Source organism: Patagioenas fasciata, chromosome 29 (genome assembly GCF_037038585.1).
Source record: "Patagioenas fasciata isolate bPatFas1 chromosome 29, bPatFas1.hap1, whole genome shotgun sequence".
In the NCBI taxonomy this organism is placed as follows: domain Eukaryota; kingdom Metazoa; phylum Chordata; class Aves; order Columbiformes; family Columbidae; genus Patagioenas; species Patagioenas fasciata.
In genome coordinates, this window is record NC_092548.1 from 5,020,785 (window position 1) to 5,045,000 (window position 24,216).

The 24,216-nt window shown below is 53.4% G+C and overlaps 1 protein-coding gene across 2 annotated transcripts in view; it reads left to right on the forward strand.

The window, feature by feature from the left end:
* The window catches only part of GPS2 (G protein pathway suppressor 2), a 39,365-nt gene that overhangs the window by 1,698 nt on the left and 13,451 nt on the right, over positions 1-24,216 (forward strand). For both annotated transcript variants that reach the window (XM_071800213.1, XM_071800212.1), the window contains exon 3: positions 20,369-20,481. In XM_071800213.1, coding sequence (XP_071656314.1) covers positions 20,369-20,481 — 113 coding nt within the window. The remainder of the gene's footprint in view (positions 1-20,368; positions 20,482-24,216) is intronic.

The following is a 24,216-nucleotide window of genomic DNA, read 5'->3' on the forward strand; positions in this document are numbered from 1 at the left end:
GGAGAGGATGTCATTGGAGGAGACCCGGGAGCAGGTACCTATAGATCACCTATGGATCACCTATAGACAGTGAGAGAGGAGAGGATGTCATTGGAGGAGACCCGGGAACAGGTACCTATAGATCACCTATGGATCACCTATAGACAGTGAGAGAGGAGAGGATGTCATTGGAGGAGACCCGGGAGCAGGTACCTATAGATCACCTATGGATCACCTATAGACAGTGAGAGAGGAGAGGATGTCACTGGAGGAGACCCGGGAGCAGGTACCTATAGATCACCTATGGATCACCTATAGACAGTGAGAGAGGAGAGGATGTCACTGGAGGAGACCCGGGAACAGGTACCTATAGATCACCTATGGATCACCTATAGACAGTGAGAGAGGAGAGGGCGGCATTGGAGGAGACCCGGGAGCAGGTACCTATAGATCACCTATGGATCACCTATAGACAGTGAGAGAGGAGAGGATGTCACTGGAGGAGACCCGGGAGCAGGTACCTATAGATCACCTATGGATCACCTATAGACAGTGAGAGAGGAGAGGATGTCATTGGAGGAGACCCGGGAGCAGGTACCTATAGATCACCTATGGATCACCTATAGACAGTGAGAGAGGAGAGGGCGGCATTGGAGGAGACCCGGGAACAGGTACCTATAGATCACCTATGGATCACCTATAGACAGTGAGAGAGGAGAGGATGTCATTGGAGGAGACCCGGGAGCAGGTACCTATAGATCACCTATGGATCACCTATAGACAGTGAGAGAGGAGAGGGCGGCATTGGAGGAGACCCGGGAGCAGGTACCTATAGATCACCTATGGATCACCTATAGACAGTGAGAGAGGAGAGGATGTCATTGGAGGAGACCCGGGAACAGGTACCTATAGATCACCTATGGATCACCTATAGACAGTGAGAGAGGAGAGGGCGGCATTGGAGGAGACCCGGGAGCAGGTACCTATAGATCACCTATGGATCACCTATAGACAGTGAGAGAGGAGAGGGCGGCATTGGAGGAGACCCGGGAGCAGGTACCTATGGATCACCTATGGATCACCTATAGACAGTGAGAGAGGAGAGGGCGGCATTGGAGGAGACCCGGGAGCAGGTACCTATGGATCACCTCTGGATCACCTATAGACAGTGAGAGAGGAGAGGATGTCATTGGAGGAGACCCGGGAGCAGGTACCTATAGATCACCTCTGGATCACCTATAGACAGTGAGAGAGGAGAGGATGTCATTGGAGGAGACCCGGGAACAGGTACCTATAGATCACCTATGGATCACCTATAGACAGTGAGAGAGGAGAGGGCGGCATTGGAGGAGACCCGGGAGCAGGTACCTATGGATCACCTATGGATCACCTATAGACAGTGAGAGAGGAGAGGATGTCATTGGAGGAGACCCGGGAGCAGGTACCTATAGATCACCTCTGGATCACCTATAGACAGTGAGAGAGGAGAGGATGTCATTGGAGGAGACCCGGGAACAGGTACCTATGGATCACCTATGGATCACCTATAGACAGTGAGAGAGGAGAGGATGTCATTGGAGGAGACCCGGGAACAGGTACCTATAGATCACCTCTGGATCACCTATAGACAGTGAGAGAGGAGAGGATGTCATTGGAGGAGACCCGGGAGCAGGTACCTATGGATCACCTCTGGATCACCTATAGACAGTGAGAGAGGAGAGGATGGCATTGGAGGAGACCCGGGAGCAGGTACCTATAGATCACCTCTGGATCACCTATAGACAGTGAGAGAGGAGAGGATGGCATTGGAGGAGACCCGGGAGCAGGTACCTATAGATCACCTATGGATCACCTATAGACAGTGAGAGAGGAGAGGATGTCATTGGAGGAGACCCGGGAACAGGTACCTATAGATCACCTATGGATCACCTATAGACAGTGAGAGAGGAGAGGATGTCATTGGAGGAGACCCGGGAACAGGTACCTATAGATCACCTATGGATCACCTATAGACAGTGAGAGAGGAGAGGATGTCACTGGAGGAGACCCGGGAGCAGGTACCTATAGATCACCTATGGATCACCTATAGACAGTGAGAGAGGAGAGGATGTCACTGGAGGAGACCCGGGAACAGGTACCTATAGATCACCTATGGATCACCTATAGACAGTGAGAGAGGAGAGGGCGGCATTGGAGGAGACCCGGGAGCAGGTACCTATAGATCACCTATGGATCACCTATAGACAGTGAGAGAGGAGAGGATGTCACTGGAGGAGACCCGGGAGCAGGTACCTATAGATCACCTATGGATCACCTATAGACAGTGAGAGAGGAGAGGATGTCATTGGAGGAGACCCGGGAGCAGGTACCTATAGATCACCTATGGATCACCTATAGACAGTGAGAGAGGAGAGGGCGGCATTGGAGGAGACCCGGGAACAGGTACCTATAGATCACCTATGGATCACCTATAGACAGTGAGAGAGGAGAGGATGTCATTGGAGGAGACCCGGGAGCAGGTACCTATAGATCACCTATGGATCACCTATAGACAGTGAGAGAGGAGAGGGCGGCATTGGAGGAGACCCGGGAGCAGGTACCTATAGATCACCTATGGATCACCTATAGACAGTGAGAGAGGAGAGGATGTCATTGGAGGAGACCCGGGAACAGGTACCTATAGATCACCTATGGATCACCTATAGACAGTGAGAGAGGAGAGGGCGGCATTGGAGGAGACCCGGGAGCAGGTACCTATAGATCACCTATGGATCACCTATAGACAGTGAGAGAGGAGAGGGCGGCATTGGAGGAGACCCGGGAGCAGGTACCTATGGATCACCTATGGATCACCTATAGACAGTGAGAGAGGAGAGGGCGGCATTGGAGGAGACCCGGGAGCAGGTACCTATGGATCACCTCTGGATCACCTATAGACAGTGAGAGAGGAGAGGATGTCATTGGAGGAGACCCGGGAGCAGGTACCTATAGATCACCTCTGGATCACCTATAGACAGTGAGAGAGGAGAGGATGTCATTGGAGGAGACCCGGGAACAGGTACCTATAGATCACCTATGGATCACCTATAGACAGTGAGAGAGGAGAGGGCGGCATTGGAGGAGACCCGGGAGCAGGTACCTATGGATCACCTATGGATCACCTATAGACAGTGAGAGAGGAGAGGATGTCATTGGAGGAGACCCGGGAGCAGGTACCTATAGATCACCTCTGGATCACCTATAGACAGTGAGAGAGGAGAGGATGTCATTGGAGGAGACCCGGGAACAGGTACCTATGGATCACCTATGGATCACCTATAGACAGTGAGAGAGGAGAGGATGTCATTGGAGGAGACCCGGGAACAGGTACCTATAGATCACCTCTGGATCACCTATAGACAGTGAGAGAGGAGAGGATGTCATTGGAGGAGACCCGGGAGCAGGTACCTATGGATCACCTCTGGATCACCTATAGACAGTGAGAGAGGAGAGGATGGCATTGGAGGAGACCCGGGAGCAGGTACCTATAGATCACCTCTGGATCACCTATAGACAGTGAGAGAGGAGAGGATGGCATTGGAGGAGACCCGGGAGCAGGTACCTATAGATCACCTATGGATCACCTATAGACAGTGAGAGAGGAGAGGATGTCATTGGAGGAGACCCGGGAACAGGTACCTATAGATCACCTATGGATCACCTATAGACAGTGAGAGAGGAGAGGATGTCATTGGAGGAGACCCGGGAACAGGTACCTATAGATCACCTATGGATCACCTATAGACAGTGAGAGAGGAGAGGATGTCACTGGAGGAGACCCGGGAACAGGTACCTATAGATCACCTATGGATCACCTATAGACAGTGAGAGAGGAGAGGATGTCACTGGAGGAGACCCGGGAACAGGTACCTATAGATCACCTATGGATCACCTATAGACAGTGAGAGAGGAGAGGATGTCATTGGAGGAGACCCGGGAGCAGGTACCTATAGATCACCTATGGATCACCTATAGACAGTGAGAGAGGAGAGGATGTCATTGGAGGAGACCCGGGAGCAGGTACCTATAGATCACCTATGGATCACCTATAGACAGTGAGAGAGGAGAGGATGTCATTGGAGGAGACCCGGGAGCAGGTACCTATAGATCACCTATGGATCACCTATAGACAGTGAGAGAGGAGAGGATGTCATTGGAGGAGACCCGGGAACAGGTACCTATAGATCACCTCTGGATCACCTATAGACAGTGAGAGAGGAGAGGATGTCATTGGAGGAGACCCGGGAACAGGTACCTATAGATCACCTCTGGATCACCTATAGACAGTGAGAGAGGAGAGGATGTCACTGGAGGAGACCCGGGAACAGGTACCTATAGATCACCTCTGGATCACCTATAGACAGTGAGAGAGGAGAGGGCGGCATTGGAGGAGACCCGGGAACAGGTACCTATAGATCACCTCTGGATCACCTATAGACAGTGAGAGAGGAGAGGATGTCATTGGAGGAGACCCGGGAGCAGGTACCTATAGATCACCTATGGATCACCTATAGACAGTGAGAGAGGAGAGGATGTCACTGGAGGAGACCCGGGAACAGGTACCTATAGATCACCTATGGATCACCTATAGACAGTGAGAGAGGAGAGGGCGGCATTGGAGGAGACCCGGGAACAGGTACCTATAGATCACCTATGGATCACCTATAGACAGTGAGAGAGGAGAGGGCGGCATTGGAGGAGACCCGGGAACAGGTACCTATAGATCACCTATGGATCACCTATAGACAGTGAGAGAGGAGAGGATGTCATTGGAGGAGACCCGGGAACAGGTACCTATAGATCACCTCTGGATCACCTATAGACAGTGAGAGAGGAGAGGATGTCATTGGAGGAGACCCGGGAGCAGGTACCTATGGATCACCTATAGATCACCTATAGACAGTGAGAGAGGAGAGGGCGGCATTGGAGGAGACCCGGGAGCAGGTACCTATGGATCACCTATGGATCACCTATAGACAGTGAGAGAGGAGAGGATGTCATTGGAGGAGACCTGGGAACAGGTACCTATAGATCACCTATGGATCACCTATAGACAGTGAGAGAGGAGAGGATGTCATTGGAGGAGACCCGGGAACAGGTACCTATAGATCACCTATGGATCACCTATAGACAGTGAGAGAGGAGAGGATGTCATTGGAGGAGACCCGGGAACAGGTACCTATAGATCACCTATGGATCACCTATAGACAGTGAGAGAGGAGAGGGCGGCATTGGAGGAGACCCGGGAACAGGTACCTATAGATCACCTATAGATCACCTATAGACAGTGAGAGAGGAGAGGGCGGCATTGGAGGAGACCCGGGAGCAGGTACCTATAGATCACCTATGGATCACCTATAGACAGTGAGAGAGGAGAGGATGTCATTGGAGGAGACCCGGGAACAGGTACCTATAGATCACCTATGGATCACCTATAGACAGTGAGAGAGGAGAGGGCGGCATTGGAGGAGACCCGGGAACAGGTACCTATAGATCACCTATAGATCACCTATAGACAGTGAGAGAGGAGAGGGCGGCATTGGAGGAGACCCGGGAGCAGGTACCTATAGATCACCTATGGATCACCTATAGACAGTGAGAGAGGAGAGGGCGGCATTGGAGGAGACCCGGGAGCAGGTACCTATAGATCACCTATGGATCACCTATAGACAGTGAGAGAGGAGAGGATGTCATTGGAGGAGACCCGGGAACAGGTACCTATAGATCACCTCTGGATCACCTATAGACAGTGAGAGAGGAGAGGGCGGCATTGGAGGAGACCCGGGAACAGGTACCTATAGATCACCTCTGGATCACCTATAGACAGTGAGAGAGGAGAGGATGTCATTGGAGGAGACCCGGGAACAGGTACCTATAGATCACCTCTGGATCACCTATAGACAGTGAGAGAGGAGAGGGCGGCATTGGAGGAGACCCGGGAACAGGTACCTATAGATCACCTATGGATCACCTATAGACAGTGAGAGAGGAGAGGGCGGCATTGGAGGAGACCCGGGAACAGGTACCTATAGATCACCTATGGATCACCTATAGACAGTGAGAGAGGAGAGGATGTCATTGGAGGAGACCCGGGAGCAGGTACCTATAGATCACCTCTGGATCACCTATAGACAGTGAGAGAGGAGAGGATGTCATTGGAGGAGACCCGGGAGCAGGTACCTATAGATCACCTCTGGATCACCTATAGACAGTGAGAGAGGAGAGGATGTCATTGGAGGAGACCCGGGAGCAGGTACCTATAGATCACCTATGGATCACCTATAGACAGTGAGAGAGGAGAGGATGTCATTGGAGGAGACCCGGGAGCAGGTACCTATAGATCACCTCTGGATCACCTATAGACAGTGAGAGAGGAGAGGATGTCATTGGAGGAGACCCGGGAGCAGGTACCTATAGATCACCTATAGATCACCTATAGACAGTGAGAGAGGAGAGGATGTCATTGGAGGAGACCCGGGAGCAGGTACCTATAGATCACCTCTGGATCACCTATAGACAGTGAGAGAGGAGAGGATGTCATTGGAGGAGACCCGGGAGCAGGTACCTATAGATCACCTCTGGATCACCTATAGACAGTGAGAGAGGAGAGGATGTCATTGGAGGAGACCCGGGAACAGGTACCTATAGATCACCTATGGATCACCTATAGACAGTGAGAGAGGAGAGGATGTCATTGGAGGAGACCCGGGAACAGGTACCTATAGATCACCTATGGATCACCTATAGACAGTGAGAGAGGAGAGGATGTCATTGGAGGAGACCCGGGAGCAGGTACCTATAGATCACCTATGGATCACCTATAGACAGTGAGAGAGGAGAGGATGTCACTGGAGGAGACCCGGGAGCAGGTACCTATAGATCACCTATGGATCACCTATAGACAGTGAGAGAGGAGAGGATGTCACTGGAGGAGACCCGGGAACAGGTACCTATAGATCACCTATGGATCACCTATAGACAGTGAGAGAGGAGAGGGCGGCATTGGAGGAGACCCGGGAGCAGGTACCTATAGATCACCTATGGATCACCTATAGACAGTGAGAGAGGAGAGGATGTCACTGGAGGAGACCCGGGAGCAGGTACCTATAGATCACCTATGGATCACCTATAGACAGTGAGAGAGGAGAGGATGTCATTGGAGGAGACCCGGGAGCAGGTACCTATAGATCACCTATGGATCACCTATAGACAGTGAGAGAGGAGAGGGCGGCATTGGAGGAGACCCGGGAACAGGTACCTATAGATCACCTATGGATCACCTATAGACAGTGAGAGAGGAGAGGATGTCATTGGAGGAGACCCGGGAGCAGGTACCTATAGATCACCTATGGATCACCTATAGACAGTGAGAGAGGAGAGGGCGGCATTGGAGGAGACCCGGGAGCAGGTACCTATAGATCACCTATGGATCACCTATAGACAGTGAGAGAGGAGAGGATGTCATTGGAGGAGACCCGGGAACAGGTACCTATAGATCACCTATGGATCACCTATAGACAGTGAGAGAGGAGAGGGCGGCATTGGAGGAGACCCGGGAGCAGGTACCTATAGATCACCTATGGATCACCTATAGACAGTGAGAGAGGAGAGGGCGGCATTGGAGGAGACCCGGGAGCAGGTACCTATGGATCACCTATGGATCACCTATAGACAGTGAGAGAGGAGAGGGCGGCATTGGAGGAGACCCGGGAGCAGGTACCTATGGATCACCTCTGGATCACCTATAGACAGTGAGAGAGGAGAGGATGTCATTGGAGGAGACCCGGGAGCAGGTACCTATAGATCACCTCTGGATCACCTATAGACAGTGAGAGAGGAGAGGATGTCATTGGAGGAGACCCGGGAACAGGTACCTATAGATCACCTATGGATCACCTATAGACAGTGAGAGAGGAGAGGGCGGCATTGGAGGAGACCCGGGAGCAGGTACCTATGGATCACCTATGGATCACCTATAGACAGTGAGAGAGGAGAGGATGTCATTGGAGGAGACCCGGGAGCAGGTACCTATAGATCACCTCTGGATCACCTATAGACAGTGAGAGAGGAGAGGATGTCATTGGAGGAGACCCGGGAACAGGTACCTATGGATCACCTATGGATCACCTATAGACAGTGAGAGAGGAGAGGATGTCATTGGAGGAGACCCGGGAACAGGTACCTATAGATCACCTCTGGATCACCTATAGACAGTGAGAGAGGAGAGGATGTCATTGGAGGAGACCCGGGAGCAGGTACCTATGGATCACCTCTGGATCACCTATAGACAGTGAGAGAGGAGAGGATGTCATTGGAGGAGACCCGGGAACAGGTACCTATAGATCACCTATGGATCACCTATAGACAGTGAGAGAGGAGAGGATGGCATTGGAGGAGACCCGGGAACAGGTACCTATAGATCACCTCTGGATCACCTATAGACAGTGAGAGAGGAGAGGATGGCATTGGAGGAGACCCGGGAGCAGGTACCTATAGATCACCTATGGATCACCTATAGACAGTGAGAGAGGAGAGGATGTCATTGGAGGAGACCCGGGAACAGGTACCTATAGATCACCTATGGATCACCTATAGACAGTGAGAGAGGAGAGGATGTCATTGGAGGAGACCCGGGAACAGGTACCTATAGATCACCTATGGATCACCTATAGACAGTGAGAGAGGAGAGGATGTCACTGGAGGAGACCCGGGAACAGGTACCTATAGATCACCTATGGATCACCTATAGACAGTGAGAGAGGAGAGGATGTCACTGGAGGAGACCCGGGAGCAGGTACCTATAGATCACCTATGGATCACCTATAGACAGTGAGAGAGGAGAGGATGTCATTGGAGGAGACCCGGGAGCAGGTACCTATAGATCACCTATGGATCACCTATAGACAGTGAGAGAGGAGAGGATGTCATTGGAGGAGACCCGGGAGCAGGTACCTATAGATCACCTATGGATCACCTATAGACAGTGAGAGAGGAGAGGATGTCATTGGAGGAGACCCGGGAGCAGGTACCTATAGATCACCTATGGATCACCTATAGACAGTGAGAGAGGAGAGGATGTCATTGGAGGAGACCCGGGAACAGGTACCTATAGATCACCTCTGGATCACCTATAGACAGTGAGAGAGGAGAGGATGTCATTGGAGGAGACCCGGGAACAGGTACCTATAGATCACCTCTGGATCACCTATAGACAGTGAGAGAGGAGAGGATGTCACTGGAGGAGACCCGGGAACAGGTACCTATAGATCACCTCTGGATCACCTATAGACAGTGAGAGAGGAGAGGGCGGCATTGGAGGAGACCCGGGAACAGGTACCTATAGATCACCTCTGGATCACCTATAGACAGTGAGAGAGGAGAGGATGTCATTGGAGGAGACCCGGGAACAGGTACCTATAGATCACCTATGGATCACCTATAGACAGTGAGAGAGGAGAGGATGTCACTGGAGGAGACCCGGGAACAGGTACCTATAGATCACCTATGGATCACCTATAGACAGTGAGAGAGGAGAGGGCGGCATTGGAGGAGACCCGGGAACAGGTACCTATAGATCACCTATGGATCACCTATAGACAGTGAGAGAGGAGAGGGCGGCATTGGAGGAGACCCGGGAACAGGTACCTATAGATCACCTATGGATCACCTATAGACAGTGAGAGAGGAGAGGGCGGCATTGGAGGAGACCCGGGAGCAGGTACCTATGGATCACCTATGGATCACCTATAGACAGTGAGAGAGGAGAGGATGTCATTGGAGGAGACCCGGGAACAGGTACCTATAGATCACCTATGGATCACCTATAGACAGTGAGAGAGGAGAGGATGTCATTGGAGGAGACCCGGGAGCAGGTACCTATGGATCACCTATGGATCACCTATAGACAGTGAGAGAGGAGAGGATGTCATTGGAGGAGACCCGGGAACAGGTACCTATAGATCACCTCTGGATCACCTATAGACAGTGAGAGAGGAGAGGATGTCATTGGAGGAGACCCGGGAACAGGTACCTATAGATCACCTCTGGATCACCTATAGACAGTGAGAGAGGAGAGGGCGGCATTGGAGGAGACCCGGGAACAGGTACCTATAGATCACCTCTGGATCACCTATAGACAGTGAGAGAGGAGAGGGCGGCATTGGAGGAGACCCGGGAACAGGTACCTATAGATCACCTCTGGATCACCTATAGACAGTGAGAGAGGAGAGGATGTCATTGGAGGAGACCCGGGAGCAGGTACCTATAGATCACCTCTGGATCACCTATAGACAGTGAGAGAGGAGAGGATGTCATTGGAGGAGACCCGGGAGCAGGTACCTATGGATCACCTATGGATCACCTATAGACAGTGAGAGAGGAGAGGATGTCATTGGAGGAGACCCGGGAGCAGGTACCTATAGATCACCTCTGGATCACCTATAGACAGTGAGAGAGGAGAGGATGTCATTGGAGGAGACCCGGGAGCAGGTACCTATAGATCACCTCTGGATCACCTATAGACAGTGAGAGAGGAGAGGATGTCATTGGAGGAGACCCGGGAGCAGGTACCTATAGATCACCTCTGGATCACCTATAGACAGTGAGAGAGGAGAGGATGTCATTGGAGGAGACCCGGGAGCAGGTACCTATAGATCACCTATGGATCACCTATAGACAGTGAGAGAGGAGAGGATGTCATTGGAGGAGACCCGGGAGCAGGTACCTATAGATCACCTCTGGATCACCTATAGACAGTGAGAGAGGAGAGGATGTCATTGGAGGAGACCCGGGAGCAGGTACCTATAGATCACCTATAGATCACCTATAGACAGTGAGAGAGGAGAGGATGTCATTGGAGGAGACCCGGGAACAGGTACCTATAGATCACCTCTGGATCACCTATAGACAGTGAGAGAGGAGAGGATGTCATTGGAGGAGACCCGGGAACAGGTACCTATAGATCACCTCTGGATCACCTATAGACAGTGAGAGAGGAGAGGATGTCATTGGAGGAGACCCGGGAGCAGGTACCTATAGATCACCTATGGATCACCTATAGACAGTGAGAGAGGAGAGGATGTCACTGGAGGAGACCCGGGAGCAGGTACCTATAGATCACCTATGGATCACCTATAGACAGTGAGAGAGGAGAGGATGTCACTGGAGGAGACCCGGGAGCAGGTACCTATAGATCACCTATGGATCACCTATAGACAGTGAGAGAGGAGAGGGCGGCATTGGAGGAGACCCGGGAGCAGGTACCTATAGATCACCTATGGATCACCTATAGACAGTGAGAGAGGAGAGGGCGGCATTGGAGGAGACCCGGGAGCAGGTACCTATAGATCACCTATGGATCACCTATAGACAGTGAGAGAGGAGAGGGCGTCATTGGAGGAGACCCGGGAGCAGGTACCTATAGATCACCTATGGATCACCTATAGACAGTGAGAGAGGAGAGGATGTCATTGGAGGAGACCCGGGAACAGGTACCTATAGATCACCTATGGATCACCTATAGACAGTGAGAGAGGAGAGGATGTCATTGGAGGAGACCCGGGAGCAGGTACCTATAGATCACCTATGGATCACCTATAGACAGTGAGAGAGGAGAGGATGGCATTGGAGGAGACCCGGGAGGAGGTACCTATAGATCACCTATGGATCACCTATAGACAGTGAGAGAGGAGAGGATGGCATTGGAGGAGACCCGGGAACAGGTACCTATAGATCACCTATGGATCACCTATAGACAGTGAGAGAGGAGAGGATGGCATTGGAGGAGACCCGGGAACAGGTACCTATAGATCACCTATGGATCACCTATAGACAGTGAGAGAGGAGAGGGCGGCATTGGAGGAGACCCGGGAACAGGTACCTATAGATCACCTATGGATCACCTATAGACAGTGAGAGAGGAGAGGGCGGCATTGGAGGAGACCCGGGAACAGGTACCTATAGATCACCTATGGATCACCTATAGACAGTGAGAGAGGAGAGGGCGGCATTGGAGGAGACCCGGGAACAGGTACCTATAGATCACCTATGGATCACCTATAGACAGTGAGAGAGGAGAGGGCGGCATTGGAGGAGACCCGGGAACAGGTACCTATAGATCACCTATGGATCACCTATAGACAGTGAGAGAGGAGAGGGCGGCATTGGAGGAGACCCGGGAACAGGTACCTATAGATCACCTATGGATCACCTATAGACAGTGAGAGAGGAGAGGGCGGCATTGGAGGAGACCCGGGAACAGGTACCTATAGATCACCTATGGATCACCTATAGACAGTGAGAGAGGAGAGGGCGGCATTGGAGGAGACCCGGGAACAGGTACCTATAGATCACCTATGGATCACCTATAGACAGTGAGAGAGGAGAGGGCGGCATTGGAGGAGACCCGGGAACAGGTACCTATAGATCACCTATGGATCACCTATAGACAGTGAGAGAGGAGAGGGCGGCATTGGAGGAGACCCGGGAACAGGTACCTATAGATCACCTATGGATCACCTATAGACAGTGAGAGAGGAGAGGGCGGCATTGGAGGAGACCCGGGAACAGGTACCTATAGATCACCTATGGATCACCTATAGACAGTGAGAGAGGAGAGGGCGGCATTGGAGGAGACCCGGGAACAGGTACCTATAGATCACCTATGGATCACCTATAGACAGTGAGAGAGGAGAGGGCGGCATTGGAGGAGACCCGGGAACAGGTACCTATAGATCACCTATGGATCACCTATAGACAGTGAGAGAGGAGAGGGCGGCATTGGAGGAGACCCGGGAACAGGTACCTATAGATCACCTATGGATCACCTATAGACAGTGAGAGAGGAGAGGGCGGCATTGGAGGAGACCCGGGAGCAGGTACCTATAGATCACCTATGGATCACCTATAGACAGTGAGAGAGGAGAGGGCGGCATTGGAGGAGACCCGGGAGCAGGTACCTATAGATCACCTATGGATCACCTATAGACAGTGAGAGAGGAGAGGGCGGCATTGGAGGAGACCCGGGAGCAGGTACCTATAGATCACCTATGGATCACCTATAGACAGTGAGAGAGGAGAGGGCGGCATTGGAGGAGACCCGGGAGCAGGTACCTATAGATCACCTATGGATCACCTATAGACAGTGAGAGAGGAGAGGGCGGCATTGGAGGAGACCCGGGAGCAGGTACCTATAGATCACCTATGGATCACCTATAGACAGTGAGAGAGGAGAGGATGGCATTGGAGGAGACCCGGGAGCAGGTACCTATAGATCACCTATGGATCACCTATAGACAGTGAGAGAGGAGAGGGCGGCATTGGAGGAGACCCGGGAACAGGTACCTATAGATCACCTATGGATCACCTATAGACAGTGAGAGAGGAGAGGGCGGCATTGGAGGAGACCCGGGAACAGGTACCTATAGATCACCTATGGATCACCTATAGACAGTGAGAGAGGAGAGGGCGGCATTGGAGGAGACCCGGGAACAGGTACCTATAGATCACCTATGGATCACCTATAGACAGTGAGAGAGGAGAGGGCGGCATTGGAGGAGACCCGGGAACAGGTACCTATAGATCACCTATGGATCACCTATAGACAGTGAGAGAGGAGAGGATGTCATTGGAGGAGACCCGGGAACAGGTACCTATAGATCACCTATGGATCACCTATAGACAGTGAGAGAGGAGAGGATGTCACTGGAGGAGACCCGGGAACAGGTACCTATAGATCACCTATGGATCACCTATAGACAGTGAGAGAGGAGAGGGCGGCATTGGAGGAGACCCGGGAACAGGTACCTATAGATCACCTATGGATCACCTATAGACAGTGAGAGAGGAGAGGGCGGCATTGGAGGAGACCCGGGAACAGGTACCTATAGATCACCTATGGATCACCTATAGACAGTGAGAGAGGAGAGGATGTCATTGGAGGAGACCCGGGAACAGGTACCTATAGATCACCTCTGGATCACCTATAGACAGTGAGAGAGGAGAGGGCGGCATTGGAGGAGACCCGGGAACAGGTACCTATAGATCACCTCTGGATCACCTATAGACAGTGAGAGAGGAGAGGGCGGCATTGGAGGAGACCCGGGAACAGGTACCTATAGATCACCTATGGATCACCTATAGACAGTGAGAGAGGAGAGGGCGGCATTGGAGGAGACCCGGGAACAGGTACCTATAGATCACCTATGGATCACCTATAGACAGTGAGAGAGGAGAGGGCGGCATTGGAGGAGACCCGGGAACAGGTACCTATAGATCACCTATGGATCACCTATAGACAGTGAGAGAGGAGAGGATGTCATTGGAGGAGACCCGGGAACAGGTACCTATAGATCACCTATGGATCACCTATAGACAGTGAGAGAGGAGAGGGCGGCATTGGAGGAGACCCGGGAACAGGTACCTATAGATCACCTATGGATCACCTATAGACAGTGAGAGAGGAGAGGGCGGCATTGGAGGAGACCCGGGAACAGGTACCTATAGATCACCTATGGATCACCTATAGACAGTGAGAGAGGAGAGGGCGGCACTGGAGGAGACCCGGGAGCAGGTACCTATAGATCACCTATGGATCACCTATAGACAGTGAGAGAGGAGAGGATGTCATTGGAGGAGACCCGGGAGCAGGTACCTATAGATCACCTATGGATCACCTATAGACAGTGAGAGAGGAGAGGATGTCATTGGAGGAGACCCGGGAGCAGGTACCTATAGATCACCTATGGATCACCTATAGACAGTGAGAGAGGAGAGGATGTCATTGGAGGAGACCCGGGAGCAGGTACCTATGGATCACCTATGGATCACCTATAGACAGTGAGAGAGGAGAGGGCGGCATTGGAGGAGACCCGGGAGCAGGTACCTATAGATCACCTATGGATCACCTATAGACAGTGAGAGAGGAGAGGGCGGCATTGGAGGAGACCCGGGAACAGGTACCTATAGATCACCTCTGGATCACCTATAGACAGTGAGAGAGGAGAGGATGTCATTGGAGGAGACCCGGGAACAGGTACCTATAGATCACCTCTGGATCACCTATAGACAGTGAGAGAGGAGAGGATGTCATTGGAGGAGACCCGGGAACAGGTACCTATAGATCACCTCTGGATCACCTATAGACAGTGAGAGAGGAGAGGATGTCATTGGAGGAGACCCGGGAACAGGTACCTATAGATCACCTATGGATCACCTATAGACAGTGAGAGAGGAGAGGGCGGCATTGGAGGAGACCCGGGAACAGGTACCTATAGATCACCTATGGATCACCTATAGACAGTGAGAGAGGAGAGGGCGGCATTGGAGGAGACCCGGGAACAGGTACCTATAGATCACCTATGGATCACCTATAGACAGTGAGAGAGGAGAGGATGGCATTGGAGGAGACCCGGGAACAGGTACCTATAGATCACCTATGGATCACCTATAGACAGTGAGAGAGGAGAGGGCGGCATTGGAGGAGACCCGGGAACAGGTACCTATAGATCACCTATAGATCACCTATAGACAGTGAGAGAGGAGAGGATGTCATTGGAGGAGACCCGGGAACAGGTACCTATAGATCACCTATAGATCACCTATAGACAGTGAGAGAGGAGAGGATGGCATTGGAGGAGACCCGGGAACAGGTACCTATAGATCACCTATGGATCACCTATAGACAGTGAGAGAGGAGAGGATGGCATTGGAGGAGACCCGGGAACAGGTGCCTATAGATCACCTATGGATCACCTATAGACAGTGAGAGAGGAGAGGATGGCATTGGAGGAGACCCGGGAACAGGTGCCTATAGATCACCTATGGATCACCTATAGACAGTGAGAGAGGAGAGGATGGCATTGGAGGAGACCCGGGAACAGGTACCTATAGATCACCTATGGATCACCTATAGACAGTGAGAGAGGAGAGGATGGCATTGGAGGAGACCCGGGAACAGGTACCTATAGATCACCTATGGATCACCTATAGACAGTGAGAGAGGAGAGGGCGGCATTGGAGGAGACCCGGGAACAGGTACCTATAGATCACCTATGGATCACCTATAGACAGTGAGAGAGGAGAGGATGTCATTGGAGGAGACCCGGGAACAGGTACCTATAGATCACCTATGGATCACCTATAGACAGTGAGAGAGGAGAGGATGTCATTGGAGGAGACCCGGGAGCAGGTACCTATAGATCACCTATGGATCACCTATAGACAGTGAGAGAGGAGAGGATGTCATTGGAGGAGACCCGGGAGCAGGTACCTATAGATCACCTATGGATCACCTATAGACAGTGAGAGAGGAGAGGATGTCATTGGAGGAGACCCGGGAGCAGGTACCTATAGATCACCTATGGATCACCTATAGACAGTGAGAGAGGAGAGGATGGCATTGGAGAAGACCCGGGAGCAGGTGCCTATAGATCACCTATGGATCACCTATAGACAGTGAGAGAGGAGAGGATGGCATTGGAGGAGACCCGGGAACAGGTACCTATAGATCACCTATGGATCACCTATAGACAGTGAGAGAGGAGAGGATGGCATTGGAGGAGACCCGGGAACAGGTACCTATAGATCACCTATGGATCACCTATAGACAGTGAGAGAGGAGAGGATGGCATTGGAGGAGACCCGGGAACAGGTACCTATAGATCACCTATGGATCACCTATAGACAGTGAGAGAGGAGAGGGCGGCATTGGAGGAGACCCGGGAACAGGTACCTATAGATCACCTATGGATCACCTATAGACAGTGAGAGAGGAGAGGGCGGCATTGGAGGAGACCCGGGAACAGGTACCTATAGATCACCTATGGATCACCTATAGACAGTGAGAGAGGAGAGGATGTCATTGGAGGAGACCCGGGAACAGGTACCTATAGATCACCTATGGATCACCTATAGACAGTGAGAGAGGAGAGGATGTCATTGGAGGAGACCCGGGAACAGGTACCTATAGATCACCTATGGATCACCTATAGACAGTGAGAGAGGAGAGGATGTCATTGGAGGAGACCCGGGAGCAGGTACCTATAGATCACTTATGGATCACCTATAGACAGTGAGAGAGGAGAGGATGTCATTGGAGGAGACCCGGGAGCAGGTACCTATAGATCACCTATGGATCACCTATAGACAGTGAGAGAGGAGAGGATGTCATTGGAGGAGACCCGGGAGCAGGTACCTATAGATCACCTATGGATCACCTATAGACAGTGAGAGAGGAGAGGATGTCATTGGAGGAGACCCGGGAGCAGGTACCTATAGATCACCTATGGATCACCTATAGACAGTGAGAGAGGAGAGGATGTCATTGGAGGAGACCCGGGAACAGGTACCTATAGATCACCTATGGATCACCTATAGACAGTGAGAGAGGAGAGGATGTCATTGGAGGAGACCCGGGAACAGGTACCTATAGATCACCTATGGATCACCTATAGACAGTGAGAGAGGAGAGGATGTCATTGGAGGAGACCCGGGAGCAGGTACCTATAGATCACCTATGGATCACCTATAGACAGTGAGAGAGGAGAGGATGGCATTGGAGGAGACCCGGGAACAGGTACCTATAGATCACCTATGGATCACCTATAGACAGTGAGAGAGGAGAGGGCGGCATTGGAGGAGACCCGGGAACAGGTACCTATAGATCACCTATGGATCACCTATAGACAGTGAGAGAGGAGAGGATGGCATTGGAGGAGACCCGGGAGCAGGTACCTATAGATCACCTATGGATCACCTATAGACAGTGAGAGAGGAGAGGATGGCATTGGAGGAGACCCGGGAACAGGTACCTATAGATCACCTATGGATCACCTATAGACAGTGAGAGAGGAGAGGGCGGCATTGGAGGAGACCCGGGAACAGGTACCTATAGATCACCTATGGATCACCTATAGACAGTGAGAGAGGAGAGGATGGCATTGGAGGAGACCCGGGAACAGGTACCTATAGATCACCTATGGATCACCTATAGACAGTGAGAGAGGAGAGGATGGCATTGGAGGAGACCCGGGAACAGGTACCTATAGATCACCTATGGATCACCTATAGACAGTGAGAGAGGAGAGGGCGGCATTGGAGGAGACCCGGGAACAGGTACCTATAGATCACCTATGGATCACCTATAGACAGTGAGAGAGGAGAGGATGGCATTGGAGGAGACCCGGGAGCAGGTACCTATAGATCACCTATGGATCACCTATAGACAGTGAGAGAGGAGAGGATGGCATTGGAGGAGACCCGGGAACAGGTACCTATAGATCACCTATGGATCACCTATAGACAGTGAGAGAGGAGAGGATGGCATTGGAGGAGACCCGGGAACAGGTACCTATAGATCACCTATGGATCACCTATAGACAGTGAGAGAGGAGAGGATGGCATTGGAGGAGACCCGGGAACAGGTACCTATAGATCACCTATGGATCACCTATAGACAGTGAGAGAGGAGAGGATGTCATTGGAGGAGACCCGGGAACAGGTACCTATAGATCACCTATGGATCACCTATAGACAGTGAGAGAGGAGAGGATGTCATTGGAGGAGACCCGGGAACAGGTACCTATAGATCACCTATGGATCACCTATAGACAGTGAGAGAGGAGAGGATGTCATTGGAGGAGACCCGGGAACAGGTACCTATAGATCACCTATGGATCACCTATAGACAGTGAGAGAGGAGAGGATGTCATTGGAGGAGACCCGGGAACAGGTACCTATAGATCACCTATGGATCACCTATAGACAGTGAGAGAGGAGAGGATGTCATTGGAGGAGACCCGGGAACAGGTACCTATAGATCACCTATGGATCACCTATAGACAGTGAGAGAGGAGAGGGCGGCATTGGAGGAGACCCGGGAACAGGTACCTATAGATCACCTATGGATCACCTATAGACCCATCTCCCCCCATCTGTTCTATGGGACCCTATGGGGCGTGACCCCCATCTCCCCCCATCTCTTCTATGGGACCCTATGGGGTGTGACCCCCATCTCCCCCCATCTGTTCAATGGGACCCTATGGGGTGTGACCCCCATCTCCCCCCATCTGTTCTATGGGGCCCTATGGGGCGTGACCCCCATCTCCCCCCATCTGTTCTATGGGACCCTATGGGGCGTGACCCCCATCTCCCCCCATCTGTTCTATGGGACCCTATGGGGCGTGACCCCCATCTCCCCCCATCTGTTCTATGGGACCCTATGGGGCGTGACCCCCATCTCCCCCCGTCTGTTCTATGGGACCCTATGGGGCGTGACCCCCATCTCCCCCCATCTGTTCAATGGGACCCTATGGGGCGTGACCCCCATCTCCCCCCATCTGTTCTATGGGACCCTATGGGGCGTGACCCCCATCTCCCCCCATCTGTTCAATGGGACCCTATGGGGCGTGACCCCCATCTCCCCCCATCTGTTCTATGGGACCCTATGGGGCGTGACCCCCATCTCCCCCCATCTGTTCTATGGGACCCTATGGGGCGTGACCCCCATCTCCCCCCATCTGTTCTATGGGACCCTATGGGGCGTGACCCCCATCTCCCCCCATCTGTTCTATGGGACCCTATGGGGTGTGACCCCCATCTCCCCCCATCTGTTCTATGGGACCCTATGGGGTGTGACCCCCATCTCCCCCATCTCCCCCCATCTCCCCACATCTCCCCACATCTCCCCCCATCTCCCGAAGCTCCAGGAGCACCTGGGTCCATCCCAAGAGGAGAAGCCCCATCTGTTCTATGGGACCCATGGGGTCTGACCCACACATCTCCCCCATCTCCCCACATCTCCCCACATCTCCCCCATCTCCCCCATCTCCCCCATCTCCCCCCATCTCCCCCATCTCCCCCATCTCCCCCATCTCCCCCATCTCCCCCCATCTCCCCCATCTCCCCACATCTCCCCCATCTCCCCACATCTCCCCCATCTCCCCCATCTCCCCCATCTCCCCACATCTCCCCACATCTCCCCCCAGCTGCAGAAGCTCCAGGAGCGCCTGGGCTCCCTGCAGGAGGAGAAGCCCCAGCTGTTCTATGGGACCCCATGGGGTGTGACCCACACATCTCCCCCATCTCCCCCATCTCCCCCATCTCCCCCCATCTCCCCACATCTCCCCACATCTCCCCCCATCTCCCCCCATCTCCCCCATCTCCCCCATCTCCCCCATCTCCCCACATCTCCCCACATCTCCCCCCATCTCCCCCCAGCTGCAGAAGCTGCAGGAGCGCCTGGGCTCCCTGCAGGAGGAGAAGCACCAGCTGTTCTATGGGACCCATGGGGTGTGACCCACACATCTCCCCACATCTCCCCACATCTCCCCCATCTCCCCACATCTCCCCCCAGCTGCAGAAGCTGCAGGAGCGCCTGGGCTCCCTGCAGGAGGAGAAGCACCAGCTGTTCCTGCAGCTCAAGAAGGTTCTGCACGAGGAGGAGAAGAGGAGGAGGAAGGAGCAGAGGTGGGGGGGGTATTGGGGTGATGGGGGTGATTGGGGTGATGGGGGCAGTGGGGTCAATGGGGGTTATTGGGGTGTTGGGGGTGATGGGGGCGATGGGGGCAATGGGGGTCATTGGGGTGTTGGGGGTTATTGGGGGTCAATGGGGGTTATTGGGGTGATGGGGGTGATGGGGGCGATGGGGGCAGTGGGGGTTATTGGGGTGTTGGGGGTGATGGGGGCGATGGGGGCAGTGGGGGTTATTGGGGTGTTGGGGGTGATGGGGGCAGTGGGGGCAATGGGGGTTATTGGGGTGATGGGGGTGATGGGGGCAATGGGGGCAGTGGGGGCAATGGGGGTTATTGGGGTCAATGGGGGTTATTGGGGTGTTGGGGGTGATGGGGGCGATGGGGGCAATGGGGGTTATTGGGGTGCTGGGGGTGATGGGGGCAATGGGGGCAGTGGGGGCAATGGGGGTTATTGGGGGTCAATGGGGGTTATTGGGGTGTTGGGGGTGATGGGGGCAATGGGGGCAGTGGGGGTTATTGGGGTGTTGGGGGTGATGGGGGCGATGGGGGCAGTGGGGGCAATGGGGGCAGTGGGGTCAATGGGGGTTATTGGGGTGATGGGGGCAATGGGGGCAGTGGGGGCAATGGGGGCAGTGGGGTCAATGGGGGTTATTGGGGTCAATGGGGGTTATTGGGGTGTTGGGGGTGATGGGGGCAATGGGGGCAATGGGGGTTATTGGGGTGCTGGGGGTGATGGGGGCAATGGGGGCAGTGGGGGCAATGGGGGTTATTGGGGGTCAATGGGGGTTATTGGGGTCAATGGGGGTTATTGGGGGTCAATGGGGGTTATTGGGGTCAATGGGGGTTATTGGGGGTCAGTGGGGGTTGTTGGGGGTCAATGGGGTCAATGGGGGTTATTGGGGTCAGTGGGGGTTATTGGTGGTCAATGGGGGTTATTGGGGTCAGTGGGGGTTATTGGGGTCAATGGGAGTTATGGGGGTTATTGGGGGTCAGTGGGGTCAATGGGGGTTATTGGGGGTCAATGGGGTTATTGGGGGTCAATGGGGTCCATGGGGGTTATTGGGAGTCAATGGGGTCAGTGGGGGTATTGGGGGTCAATGGGGATTATTGGGGTCAATGGGGGTCATTGAGGGTCAATGGGGGTTATTGGGGGTCAGTGGGGTCAATGGGGGTTATTGGGGCCAATGGGGGTCGTTGAGGGTCAATGGGGGTTATTGGGGTCAATGGGGGTTATTGAGGGTCAATGGGGTCCATGTGGGTTATTGGGGGTTATTGGGGGTCCGTGGGGGTTATTGGGCATCAGTGGGGTCAATGGGGGTTATTGGGGTCAATGGGGGTTATTGGGCATCAGTGGGGTCAGTGGGGGTTATTGGGGGTCAATGGGGGTTATTGAGTTATTGGGGGTGATGGGGGGCAATGGGGTCATTGGGGGCAATGGGGGTCATTAGAGGTCAATGGGGTTATTGGGGGTCAATGGGGGTTGTTGGGGGTCAATGGGGGTCGTTGAGGGTCAATGGGGTCCATGGGGGTTATTGGGGTCAATGGGGGTTATTGGGGTCAATGGGGGTTATTGGGGGTCCATGGGGGTTATTGGGGTATTGGAGGTGATGGGGGGCAATGGGGTCATTGGGGGCAATGGGAGTTACTGGGGGTCAGTGGGGTCCATGTGGGTTATTGGGGATTATTGGGTGTCAGGGGGGGTTATTGGGGGTCAATGGGGTCAATGGGGGTTATTGGGGTATTGGGGGTGATGGGGGGCAATGGGGTCATTGGGGGCAATGGGGTCATTGGGGGCAATGGGGGTCATTAGAGGTCAGTGGGAGTTATGGGGGTTATTGGGGTCAATGGGGATTATTGGGGGTCATTGGGGATTATTGGGGACAGTGGGGGTCCATGGGGGTTATTGGGGGTCAATGGGGGTTATTGGGGGTTATTGGGTGTCAGTGGGGTCAATGGAGTCAATGGGGATTATTGGGGTCAATGGGGGTCAATGGGGATTATTGGGGTCAATGGGGGTTGTTGGGGGTCAGTGGGGGTCGTTGAGGGTCAATGGGGGTTATTGGGGGTCAGTGGGGTCAATGGGGGTCATTTGGGTTCAATGGGGATTATTGGAGTCAATGGGGGTTGTTGGGGGTCAATGGGGGTTGTTGAGGGTCAATGGGGTCCATGGGGGTTATTGGGGTCAATGGGGGTTATTGGGTTATTGGGGTCAATGGGGGTTGTTGGGGGTCAATGGGGTCAATGGGGTGAATGGGGGTTATTGGGGGTCAATGGGGGTTATTGGGGGTCAATGGGGGTTGTTGAGGGTCAATGGGGTCCATGGGGGTTATTGGGGTTAATGGGGGTTATTGGGTTATTGGGGTCATTGGGGGTTGTTGGGGGTCAATGGGGTGAATGGGGGTTGTTGGGTGTCAGTGGGGATTATTGGGGGTGATGGGGGGCAATGGGGGTCATTAGAGGTCAGTGGGAGTTATGGGGGTTATTGGGGGTCAATGGGCATTATTGTGGGTCAGTGGGGGTTATTGGGGGTCAGTGGGGGTTATTGGGGTCAGTGGGGGTTATTGGGGGTCAATGGGGATTATTGGGGTCAATGGGGGTCAATGGGGTCAATGGGGATTATTGGGGTCAATGGGGGTTATTGCGGTCAATGGGGGTTATTGGGGGTCAGTGGGGTCAATGGGGGTTATTGGGGTCAATGGGGGTTATGGGGGGGTTATTGGGTCTTTGGGGTGATGGGCGTCAATGGGGTCATTGGGGGCAATGGGGGTCATTAGAGGTCAATGGGGGTTATTGGGGGTCAATGGGGTCCATGGGGGTTATTGGGGTTAATGGGGGTTATTGGGTTATTGGGGTCATTGGGGGTTGTTGGGGGTCAATGGGGTGAATGGGGGTTGTTGGGTGTCAGTGGGGATTATTGGGGGTGATGGGGGGCAATGGGGGTCATTAGAGGTCAGTGGGAGTTATGGGGGTTATTGGGGGTCAATGGGCATTATTGTGGGTCAGTGGGGGTTATTGGGGGTCAGTGGGGGTTATTGGGGTCAGTGGGGGTTATTGGGGGTCAATGGGGATTATTGGGGTCAATGGGGGTCAATGGGGTCAATGGGGATTATTGGGGTCAATGGGGGTTATTGCGGTCAATGGGGGTTATTGGGGGTCAGTGGGGTCAATGGGGGTTATTGGGGTCAATGGGGGTTATGGGGGGGTTATTGGGTCTTTGGGGTGATGGGCGTCAATGGGGTCATTGGGGGCAATGGGGGTCATTAGAGGTCAATGGGGGTTATTGGGGGTCAATGGGGTCAATGGGGGTTATTGGGGTGTTGGGGGTGATGGGGGCAATGGGGTCATTGGGGGCAATGGGGGTCATTAGAGGTCAATGGGAGTTATGGGGGTCAATGGGGATTATTGGGGTCAATGGGGATTATTGGGGTCAATGGGGGTCAATGGGGGTCATTGGGGTCACTGGGTCATTGGGGTCACTGGGTTATTGGGATGCAATGGGGGTCATTGGGGGTTCAATGGGGTCACTGGGGTCATTGGGGCAATGGGGGTTATTAGGGTTCAATGGGGGTCACTGGGGGGCAATGGGGGTTATTGGGGGTCATTGGGGTCACTGGGGGGCAATGGGGGTCATTTGGGCTCTAAGGGGGGAATTGGGGCTCAATGGGGGGACATTGGGGTTCAATGGGGGGCAGTGGGGGGTTGGGGGGGTCGCTGGGGTCATTGGGATATT